Consider the following 12702-nt stretch of genomic DNA (forward strand, 5'->3'; position numbering starts at 1 on the left):
ATGTTCGGCAATTATCCTGGCTGTAGTTGCTCCCACTGCAGTGTCATGTAGCTGAACTTAAAATCTGGAATAGGCTATGCGCAATATTTCGTATAAGATGACTGAGAGAAAGTTGTTAATGTCGCCATTGTTGAATATGACAACTCGTGAAAGTTATTTCTATTGTCTAATTGTTCAACATCTTGATGTGCATAACCCAAGCATTTTGCAATGTCTGTGGCCGTCAGTGCGCATAAATGGAAAGCACGGGGAATCAATCAAATCCCTGCAGGCAAGAGCTTAAAGTGGGAACCTTAGCTACTGGTGGCTTCTCATGAAAATATATACGGTGACTATAGAGAGAGATAGTGTCTGAATAGACTAAAATAAGATACATTTCGACCCAGTCGTAGCCTACATACACCATTCACGCCGATAATGTAGCCTAATTGATGGTAAATATCAATGTAAATAAAAGCCAAATAAAAATAAATGATAATCCTCCCTTGCCTGGTTTGAATAAGGGAAGAAAATTACAGGCCAAACTGTTTTCTCAGCAACACCTTAAAAGTAAATACTGCACAGCAGTGTGTAAACAGTGCATGACACAGGTGTGGCGACTTCAAATAAGTCCCTGTTGTTTTTACCTTACTGAAGTAGTATTAGTATGCTTAAGATCATTTTCAGTATGAGTAGGTTCTAAGTGCTTTATAAAAGCTTTACCATTCTGATGATTTACTAAAAATCAAAATGATCTTCCTTGTTAGTACTCAGACTTGGAACAGGCCCTCTACACACTGGTCAGCAAGTTTCATGATGCCTCAGCTGATAACAGCCCCACCCTAAAAGTGGAAGAGTTTCAGGGCCTTTTGAGCAACCAGTTGCCAAACGTGGTCAAGGTAAGCACCGTCTCAAACCTGGATTTATTTTTGTTTTTTTGTAATTTGTACAGTTGATTTTGATTTTGATTTGTACAATGATGTGTATTTTGGTTTAGAACAATGCAAATATTGCAATATCCAACATCTGGCCTTACATTGGTCTATATTGGTCTTGGTATCTATTTTTTCATAAGAATGGTAAACAACTAGCTACTTCAGTAAGAATGGTTGTGTACATTCATTTACCAGGCAGAAACTAATAAAATTGGTAAATTGTAAAAGATTGAGATTGTGAAAAAGCAATGAATATCTACCTAGAAGAATCCAACTATAAACGTCCAAAACGTAACACCGTCCATTCAGAAAATAATAGCATTCTTGAGATATGTAGTAAACACTTAGCGGGAATTCTTCTCTGTCAGCCATGGTGAACATGAGTGTATAATTTCATCATCCCAGACCACAGGTGAGGGCGAGGGCATGAGCACGATTCTACAAGAGATGGGTGTGGAGGACGGAGGCGGAGTCAAGTTTTCAGACTTTTGGAAACTGATTGACAAGGTGGCAACCAGTCAGCTCGGCCTCCTTAGCCAAGAGAAAACGACCAAATGTATGAAGTGTGTGCTGCTCTGAGCCTGGAAGTCATTTGTAAGAATCGCTGAAAACCGATCAGCCCTGTGTTTTGTTTAACCTGCTAGGCCAGGTGAGGTGTTTTTACTTTGACACACTAGACCTGGCCACTAATTTCCCTCCTATCGATTCCACACTGCCATTCTTTACTCAGTTTCATGAAACCTTTGACATTTTTCATCACTATTCTCATAAAAAGGGACTCTGCATCTTGTTTTCCGACATCCCTTGATGGCCTGACAGAACACTTTAATGAGTTTGCACAGGTTATGTCATCCTTTTATATCTGGTGCTACAGTTAACATATTTGTGTTTTTACTCTGACATTTTTGAAGAGGATGTATTAACAACATTACTATGATGATAATAATTGTGTACAACATGTATATGAGTGTGTAGGATATAGCCATCTGTGTGATTTTGTCATTTTAATAAAACCATTAATTTTATTTAATTACAATTTGGAATGGTTTATGATCTATGACTACAAGTGTGAAATACCACTAAGATGCAATGACTGAACACTCAAGCCACTTGATGAGGTGGCCTGGGATGCATTTGACCTGACCACTTATCTTTTGTAGAGTACATGCTAATGCATCATCAAGAATGATACTGTACTGCTAGTGGAAGTGATGTCGCCCATGCATGGTCCATTTTAAAATAAAGCCCTCATATTATTTTAAGGGCTTTAATGCATTATCAAAATCACAGATGAATAGATCCAAGCTATTATTATATTTGTTTTTGAGAATTAAGATCTAGGGCTGCAGTCCCAGAAGCCCAGATACCATGGGCCTTACAATGCCCATGTATAAATGTATAAACACATTCAAAAATAACAATGGTACAATGTACCAAATACAATGGCATTCTTGAATGTTTTTTCTTCAGACACAATGATTTCATTATAAGTGCAATTACAATAAATTGAATATTTTGTGCAATAAAAACCTATAACATGCCGATAAATAGCAATGAGAAGTGCTTTTTAATGTGTGTACTGAGTGTTGAACAGTCTTAAAGCATCGGGAGAGAAACCATCCCTCTATTTAACTATTTAAGATGGCACCTTTGTTTCCCATCAGAAAGGGACATGTAAAAAACATCAAGTTTATCCCATTGCAAGGACACATACTGTAGGTGGCGCCATTTCAGATTTTCTCCACTAGAGGGACCTAATACACTATGAACCTTCCCCACATTCCCACATGCAGGGACACACTTTACCGTACAGTTCACATTTTATCCACTGGGGGACTCTTACATCAGAAGTGGCAGAGCAGTCTGTATATTCGAATGGCCCTGAGAGAAGCTCCTAATTTGGCACTTCATCTGACTGAGCAGTGAGCACATAATGCTTTCTCACTTGTATGAGTACCCCACACAGCATCACATCCCATCCCCTCCTCTGGAAAAAGCATCCTTTGGAGGGGACGCATAGAGGGCACCACATAACTGAACCATTTTCTGTAGGGCATCCAGAGTTGAGTCAAGTTTAGACCATTGTGATGGCACCTTAATGGGCACTGAAACAGTTTTTCAGCTTGTGTCACCTTCTCAAAACACCCGTGTCTGAACAAAAGCACTCTGGCCAAAATGACTTGCAAAAGGCTGTTACTCTCTCAAAACACATAAAACAGGCAGCAAAAGCAAATCTTGCCTTCAAACAACACATCCTGTCGTCAAATCACTGTGTGACTTCAATCAATCATTACACACTGGACAACAAAATGCAATAGTTCTCAAAATTAGCATTTTTGCTATGTTTGTTCTATTTCTTTCCTTTTCTTTTGTATTCATTCCTCCCAAGATGTAACTGTCATTGACATGTAAGACTTACAGTAAGCATCTAGACAAGACAAATTTCATTGACTACTACTTGTCATCTTTCATCAAAATAGACCTACAGTAAACACCTTTTGTACTGTTTTCTTAGCCAAATAGGCTATACAATAATTTCTTTAAATGTGCCATAGATCCATAGCCTACTTGCAAATAACAACACAGAACAGGCATGGCATCTCTTATGGATAATGAATGATTGCTGAATGAAGAATTGTGCAAAGGAGTTTCACACAGGTGTATCAGAGATTCAGACTTGTGCAAGGAATCTACCACATGTGAAAAGATGTTTTCCTTTTGTTTAGCACGGGAAAACCAATAGAGTTCGGGGTTTTTGAGTTTGAGAAATGTGTGAACCCAGTGAAAATGTGTGGACACATTCGCAAGAGATGACTTCTGCTGTGCAAAGATAGTGTTCATGAAGACCAAGTGGATCCCAGTTTCCTTAAGCACGTCAAAGCAATCGAGAAAAACTGTAACTTTGCAAGGCAAGGGAAATCAGCCCAAACAAAGCTTGCTTCCCACAAAGGGAGAGTTTGCGTTGGCCGCTCACCTTTTCACGTGTATGAACAATGAACAGACCAGTGAAGAGTTAATTGGTAACTGTTATTATTACAAACTCGATTAATCTGACTCTGTTTAATTACTAATTTGTATCACCATTCAATTACCAAGTAACTAGTTTATCAGCTATGGAAGAGCATGGCATGGCATACTACGAGAATTGAAGTATACGATTGGTAGGTAAATGAACTATTTATTTGGCACTAAGCCTTAAAGGTAAATGTAATCAATATCACCTCAGCTGAATGTAAAAGTAAACTCACATAGTCTACTGTAACAAAGTAAAGTAACAAAGTAGCAAACAGTAACAAAGGGAACTTAACCAACTCACAGAGGTAAACTTAGTTAACAAGTTAGAGATAACAGATAGCCTACACCAGATAAAACAGTACAATCCCAGAAATAAAGAAAGAGGTAGAGAGATAGAGGAGGAAAGGAGAGAGAGAGGGGGGCTGAGAGGTCAGAACCCCAGGGCAAGAGAAAAGAGAGAGCACCAAAGACAAGAGCCTCTACTTTTATCATTCACTTGGGCCACCCCCGACTCATCAGTCTTTGTTATGCTAACTGATTCCATCATCCCAACTGTAAAGATCCGAAGCTTCCCTAACCAGAAGCCATGGGTGGATAGAGAAGTGAGAACGGCATTAAAGACACGCACCATGACTTATAATGCTGGGCTTATTTCAGGGGATATGACGGATTACAAAGCAGCATCTTATACTGTAGTTTACGCAGAGCTATTAAAGATGCTAAATGGCACTATAGAGACAAAGTTGAAGCTGATTTCTTGGAGGGTGATCCAGCACGAGTGTGGAAAGGACTCCGAACCATCACTGGCTTTGAAAGAAAGTCCCCTCCTATGATGAATGTGAGTAAAGCCCTCCCTCTTGCTCTTGGGTGCTCCTTGTTGGTGCCCCCCCCCCCCCCCCCAATTCCTATCCTCCCTCACCTTTCTTATGCAGCCCTTGCCACTTAATCTACTAAACCCCTCTTATACTGCACTTTTTACCCCCACACACTTTGCACAAATAGGCTGACACCAGACATAATTTCACTGCATTTCTTACTTCCAGTAACTATATGCATGTGACAGTAAACTTCCTTGTATCCTTGTATCTTGTATCCTGATGAACTTAATGCTTTTTATGCTCGCTTTGACATGAAAAACATAGACTATCTTGCACTAGCTGCAGCATGTGAAGCAAATGAGGATGCACCTTTCTGTGTCTCTGAGGTCGATGTGAGCAATGCCTTTAGGAGGGTTAATTGTAAAAAAGCTGCTGGACCGGATGGAATTTCTAACAGGGTTTTGAAATCCTGCGCTGCTCAGTTAGCTCCTGTGTTCACTTATATCTTTAACACATAATTGGCTCAAGAGACAGTTCCTACTTGCCTCAAGCAGTCTGTTATTGTTCCAGTACCGAAAAACAAATGTCCATCATGTCTGAATGACTACCGCCCAGTAGCCCTGACGTCTACAGTGATGAAGTGTTTTGAGAAGCTTGTGAAAAACATTATCTGCTCATCCCTCCCTGCCTCTTTTCGACCCCTCCAATTTGCTTACAGAGCCAACAGGTCTACAGAGGATGCCATCTCAAACCTCATGCACACCACCTTAACTCACCTGGAGGAGGGGAATGGGAATTATGTGAGGATGCTGTTCATTGACTTTAGTTCAGCATTCAACACGATAGTACCTCTCACCTTGGTCACAAAGATGAAGGCCTTAGGACTGAACACCACCCTGTGTCACTGGATATTTGACTTCCTCACCAACCGTTCACAAGTGGTTAGAGTGGGGGGTCTGACATCTGACTCATTAACCATCAGCACTGGTGCTCCCCAAGGCTGTGTTTTGAGTCCACTGCTGTACAACATCTACACACCAGCCAAAGCCAACAGTAGTCATACCTCCATCATCAAGTTTGCAGATGACACAGTGATCTTGGGCCTGATTAGTAACAACAATGAACAGCTCTACTTGGATCAGGTTGATGAGGTGGCACAGTGGTGTCAATCTAACAGCTTGACACTGAATATCACTAAAACCAAGGAAATGGTAGTGGATTACAGAAGGCAGCAGCAGAACTACAGTTACACCCCACTAATGATCAGCGGGCAACCTGTAGAGAGAGTCACAAGTTTTAAATACCTTGGTGTCCACATTACTGAAGACTTAACATGGACTGTTAACACTCAATATGTTCTGAAGAAGTCCAGAAACGACTCTACTTCCTTCGTCAGCTAAGGAAATTCAAAGTTTCTACATCCATCATGAAGGCCTTCTACACTTCAGCGGTTGAGAGTGTTCTAACTGGTAGCATCATCACCTGGTATGGGAACTCCACAGTTAGAGATTGTAGTACTCTGCAGAGAGTAGTGCGCCAGCTGAACGCATCTATAAGAACTGAACTCCCTGCTCTACACGATATCTATTCCAGAAGAGTACTTCTAAGAGCCCAAAAGATTCTGAAGGACTCTTCTCATCCTAACAATGGATTATTCCTACCGCTGAAATCAAGAAGACGCCTATGTAGTCACAAAGCCAGAACTGAGAGACTCAGGAGAAGTTTTATCCCCAGGCCATCCAATTCTGAACTCACACTATACTGACTTTGCACACATTCACTCCTCAGCACTCTCAAACATTTCCCAACTCTGAACTCACACTATACTGACTTTGCACTCATTCACTCCTCAGCACTCATGACCCCCACACACACACACACACACACACACACACACACCTACATGACTTTTAGCACTTTTACATCCCTCTCCCTATGCTACAGACCTTTTATTTATTTTCTTATTTCATCACACGTCAAAACACACACACACACACACACACATATCTGACTTTCTCCAACTTTTGCACATCTCCATAGAACTTTTTATTTATTATTTTTGATTTCTCCTCCATCTATCTACCCATGTCCTTGATTGCCTAGCCTTTCTTCCCCCACCCCCCACCCCACCCCCATCCCCAACACACACACACAAAAAACACACATACTTACATCATCACTGTCATCACCTCACATACATACAGCACACTGCTTGCTACAGTAAGCCTCCTCTACATACTTGCTGCACACTGCCCCCCCCTACATACACAGCACATTGTCTTCAGGATCTTCTCCAACACACATCCTCTACATACTTACAGCACACTGCCCTCACCTACCCACACACACACTACACACACACACACACAGTCAGTCACTGCTCCACTCCCCTCCCGCCCACACACACATCTTCACTGTCATCACTCACATACATCATACATACAGTACTCTGCTTGCAATAGTAAGCCCCCCCCCCTCTCCCCTACATACACAGCACATTATTTCATCAGGAAGCTTCTCCAACACACATCCCCAACATACTTACAGCACACTGACCCCCCCCCCCCCAATACACAGCACATTGTCTCATGAGGAAGCTTCTCCAACACACATATTGCACACTGCCCTCTCCCCACATACACAGCACACTCTCTCATCTCCCCTGTCATCCCCCCAACACACACACCAAGACCCCTGGCAGTTGGGTTAGCCCCTTGAGCCGTGGATCTGCCCAAGGTTTCTTCCTAGGGAGTTTTTCCTTGCCCCGGTTGCTCTTGGGTGCTCCTTGTTGGTGCCCCCCGCCCAATCCCAATCCTCCCCCACCTTTCTTATGCAGCCCTTGCCACTTAATCTACTAAACCCCTTCTACTGCACTTTTTACTCCCCCCCCCCATAAATGCACAAATAGGCTGACACCAGACTTAATTTCACTGCATTTCTTACTTCCAGTAACTATATGCATGTGACGATAAACTTCCTTGTATCCTTGTTATCTGAGGGGGATGGGTGTGGCCCATGTGGTTATCATAACTTTATGCTACAGTGTAGTTCTTAGTCTACAACTATGCAGATGCACGGTATGCAACAAGTACCCACACAGATGTAAATTGACTGCAAAAGGCATTCTTAAGAAAAGCAAAAGGTTTAGCTAAAAGGCTGGTCCTTACAATTGTTTTGCAAAAGGTTGTGAGAAATGTGTGAACCCAATGAAAAGGTGTGAACTTCTGCTGTGCAAAGTGTTCATGAAGACCAAGTGGATCATGAAGCAGGTCAAAGCAATCAGGAAAAACTGTAATTAATTCAGGGGACAGGGGACCTTGTGGGCATTTAATGTAACTCTTCCTAGTGGTCAGTAGGGGGCTTCCAGTAATTTTGACCTCTCTAAAGCAGTGTTTCTCAAACTTTTTCAGACGAAGGACCACTTAACCAATAAAAAAGAAGCGCACGGACCACCTAGCTAAAAAAAAAAAGATCAGACCTACTTCAATAGTATATTAGTCTACACAATAGGCCTACTCACTGAACCACCTTGCTTTTTGTCTTTGCACTTTGCTTATTGTGTCAGAGGAGTCATATTTAAACTGGCATATCTTACATAGACAGTGTTGCAGAACTGTTTGGATTTAGCCTACATACAAGTTGGTTCAATATTGCAAACAACTCATCTATATTATATTTTACCACGTCTGCACGCGGACCACTTGGGATATCTTGCGGACCACCAGTGGTCCCCGGACCACACTTTGAGAAACACTGCTCTAAAGGACACTGTCACAAGTGTTTACCATCCAGATGACACTTCTACAAGTGTTTAAGTGTCTACCACCCCAGAGAGCACTTCCACTAGTTTTGACCACTGTCAGTGATTTTTGACTTTGATGGTCTGCTCTTCCTGAGTTATGTGTGGCTATAGACTGAGACTCATATTTGCGATTAATCATCAAGGGCCAACACTTCCCCTTAACTGTGAATGCCATTGCGCAGTAGTAACCCTGGTGTCTAGCACTACATAGGCCTGATGCCCACAGGGACCCATGTTCCAATTTAGCCTGAGGTCATTAACTGAACCCATTTTCCATTTCATTCCCACTCTTCTCTGTACTGTCCATTAAAGGCTGAAAAGCCCAAAATATAACTTATAACTTATTTTTTTAAACGATTTTAACCTGCCCAACTATATGAGATATTGTTAGTTGAGCACACCTGATCTAAGAAGCCACCAATTCCATCAATCTTCACTCCATTGCACCAATCCCTTGACATTTTCTCCACTTTTCTTCTCTAGGCAAAAATAAAAGTAGCCTTAAAAGAGTTGGTTTGACTTGTAAAGCTTCATTAAGGAGTGTAGGCTACGTCTAACCAAAGAATTCCAAAGGCACACTGCTTTTTATAGTTAAAAAGCCTTTTTAACTACAAAAAGCAGTGTTCCTTTGGAACTATTTTAAGACGTGAAGTATCCCCTTGATACCAAAGAGCACCTGCTTTCACATATCACATTTACACATATCAGTGACGAAGCACTGCTGACCACCAACTTTTTGATATTTGAGAAGAAAAATAGCCTGCCTGGGGAATCATTGCCCTTTTCGGGAAAATAAATGAAATATTTTGCGGAGTCATTGTGCAGACTTTCTGTAAAACTAGTCTGCCTGGCACCTAACAAGTTTTGGATGTGTGCATGCTTTTATAAAACTAAACTATTTTTATTTAAACACACTTTGTAATTGCTTTTGAAAATGTGTACATTAGTGATGTTTAATGTCATTCTTAGTAAACTATATTGAATTATAGACTTAGACTATAAGTTTTAAAGAATTGTATTTAACAAATTCTGAGCAATCACATTCACATACAGTATCTCATTTTGCTAGACCGGTATTGTTCTTCACTTTGTCAAGCAGAGATGCATTACACATTTGCATTAAACATTAAAAGATAGACATTTCAATTAACCCTTAAAGTACCTCAAACTGCTTTTATTGGCAACTGTATAAAGAACAATCATGTTTTCACATGTGATTACACCCGATTTATTGTCAAAATAGCTGCACGATAGAAATCACTCAGATTATCTTATTTACTGGGCCTTGGGATTGATTAGTCATTTATCTAGTGCTGCAATAAACATCTTAAGATCTTTGAAGTCTCTGGTTCCCCACCATGACAAAACCAAAGATTTAAAATAAGCTGCGGTAGAATCTTTGATAGAACTTCAAAAAAATATTTCAATAATTATTTAATTTTACTAGAAAGTCTGTCACAAACACATGCACATGTTTCACATTACAGTCTCATAAAGTAGGCTATGTATCAGATAATGTACTTAGTAGGTTTACACTGAAACAACAAACCTATAACCAGGACTATTCTTGTTTTAAAAACAATGTTTGAGATTAGTGAAAACGTAACGACAGGTCTGGACATTTCATAGAGAATATTCATTATATGGCCATACAATCCACTCTGCGTCAAAGGTCTATGTTGAAAACAGACTGAAATCAGAAGTTTGATCCATATCCTAACTCCACATCAGATACCTTGTTGTCGATTCTGCGGAATTGCCACAACCATTGTATGTTGTACAAAAAGGGTCGCAGGTCAAAGCGGTTATCATCAGGGCTGTAGCTCTCAGCATGATATGATGGTGTGACTGTGGTCATTTTGTGTCTATTTACAGAGTACATTCTGAAAAAATGCTTCACTTTAATAGCCACCTGAGAGGGGGAACAAGTCTCTCTCCACAATTCAATCAGCTTGCAAAACATGCTGTAAGGTCCACATCTTGATATCTTTCTGAGCCTCCCTATAACGGACAGCTCTGTGTAGGTCATGCCCATGTCGGCCTCATCGGTCTGTGATACCTGGCCATTCATCAGCGGCTCCAGCTCGGCTGTAGGCGGCGCAGCCAGAATCCTCCTTAGTGCAGAAAGTTGGAAGTGTTCGGTGCAATACTGCAAGAAATTCTTCAGATCCATTTTACTAATACCTCCGATGGGATTGATATCAGCGCTGGAGCAATCATACTTAGTGAAGTAGCCTGACAAACTTTCATCCACGTTGGCAGAGCCTAAAACCAGTAGACCACCAGGTTTACCATGGGCCCATAGACTGAGTTGGGCAAAAAGGTAGGCAAGGACCATTCTGACGCGAGCCTGGACATTCTGCAACGCCAAGTTCTCTCGAGTACTTCCCCCATTGGCGCGGAACTGTGGCATTCTTCCAGTCACAATGGAGAATATGCCCAGCAAGCCTTTCACTGCCATGTCAATGTTGATATTCACGTGGTTGCTGCCGATTTGCATTGCGAGCTCTCTAGCTCGACCACGGGTATCTTCAGAGGAGTTCTCACTAGCCATATAACAGGTTGTGAAGAGATGCTTGCACAGCTCTCGAGGGTCTTCTGGTTTGTAAGTGAAATCACCCACCACTCGCTGGACATCCTGCAGCACTTGGATATTGTTGTCCCTCACAGCATTGCACACAAGCACACACATTGAGTAGACAATACAGGCAGTAGAGGAACTATCCACTCCGCCACTTAGAGGAAGGAGGAAACCAGCCTGGCCACTTCTCCTTAAATAGTCCCACAACCAACATGCAGGGCCAAGACTGATCTCTTCCTCTGGGCTGTGGAACTGCCATTCAGCAGGCTGGTGTGTGAGAAGGGAGATATCCTTACAGTCTGAAAGGGAAAAGTCTACATTTACCCTATGGTATGATTTGTGATCGTAAACTATGTGTGGATGACAATGTTCTCCACGATAGCTTCGGACATCCTCCAGATCGAGAGTGGCACACAAAACCTCCACATCATCCAAAGAAAACTGACGTCCCTGGGCAACAATGTCTCCATTGATGGCAATCAAACAACATCCATCATAATAAAGCCGGTCCCCATCACACCCCTTCTGATTGGCATACAGGTAAATACCCCCACTCTTACTTGTGGCGGACTTGACTAAATCCACCCTCTGGTTTGCCTTTCGTAACTCATGATTACTGGCTGAGGCGTTAGTGAAGATTTCAACACCATCTAAACCCATATCTATGTGAGGGCTTTTCGGATCCCACATTTCCGCACACATTTCAGTGCCAAGACATGTGTCAACAGTCGAGAGCACACAATCTCCAAATGGAACAGATGCTTGATCAGTGACATCCCGGATCATCCTTGGTAGATAATACTCGTCAACATGCCTGGGCTGAGTCCAAGGAGAAAACCAGCGTAACTCACGGTGGTTGCCATAATTTGCCAGGTTAATTTTTGGACGGATAAGAAGGATCTTCTTGTTTAGAAAAATTACTCTGCAATTGTAACGAACATTGCGATGCATAACGGGCATGCCTACATCACAAATTATATCTTGGGTCACTGGTGATTCAAGAAGTTCCCTAAGCACCTCAAAACAGTGGAGTACCGTGTCCGACTCATAAAAGTGGTCTGCACAACCATACCCACAAATCTCCAGTTCTGAGCCCAGTCTATATTTCGCTCCATTAGACTTGGCTATTTCGATACTTTTCAATATTCTTGACAAGTTCCCTTCAAAATCTAAGGCCCATTGATTCAGTGAGCACGTTGCTAATGTAACTTTGCGACCCATTTCGTTTCCTCGCTACTTCACTTGAACTTGTCTTTGAACTTTACGCTCTCGCAACTCTTTCAACATCCGTCCAGACACATCACTTCCGACCACAGAAGGTGCGTTGGTTCCTATCCATCCGTGAGGAAACACAACTTTTTGAAGTCGCACTGATTTAAGCTGTGGCACTCTTTCCACATACTACTTGGTTTCATGTAGGACTGTTTTTATTGTAGCATACTTTTGTAGCACGTTTGCGACCTCCTCTTTTAAGACTAGTGGTCCCCATAGGCCACCCTAGAATACAACATAGACGTAACCGCGTGAGGTTGCTCAATATTCATATCAATCAAAGGGATATTTCCGGTCGAA

General features: G+C 41.7%; 1 protein-coding gene across 1 annotated transcript; it reads right to left on the reverse strand.

Moving 5' to 3' along the window:
* Nucleotides 1-9970: 9970 nt before the first annotated feature.
* Nucleotides 9971-12629, reverse strand: nadsyn1 (NAD synthetase 1). Its single transcript, XM_048260326.1, has one exon. It carries the CDS (start codon nucleotides 12349-12351, stop codon nucleotides 10246-10248), a length of 2106 nt encoding a protein of 701 aa, XP_048116283.1. The 5' UTR covers nucleotides 12352-12629; the 3' UTR covers nucleotides 9971-10245.
* Nucleotides 12630-12702: the final 73 nt, after the last annotated feature.

This window comes from Alosa alosa, chromosome 13 (genome assembly GCF_017589495.1).
Source record: "Alosa alosa isolate M-15738 ecotype Scorff River chromosome 13, AALO_Geno_1.1, whole genome shotgun sequence".
NCBI lineage: Eukaryota > Metazoa > Chordata > Actinopteri > Clupeiformes > Clupeidae > Alosa > Alosa alosa.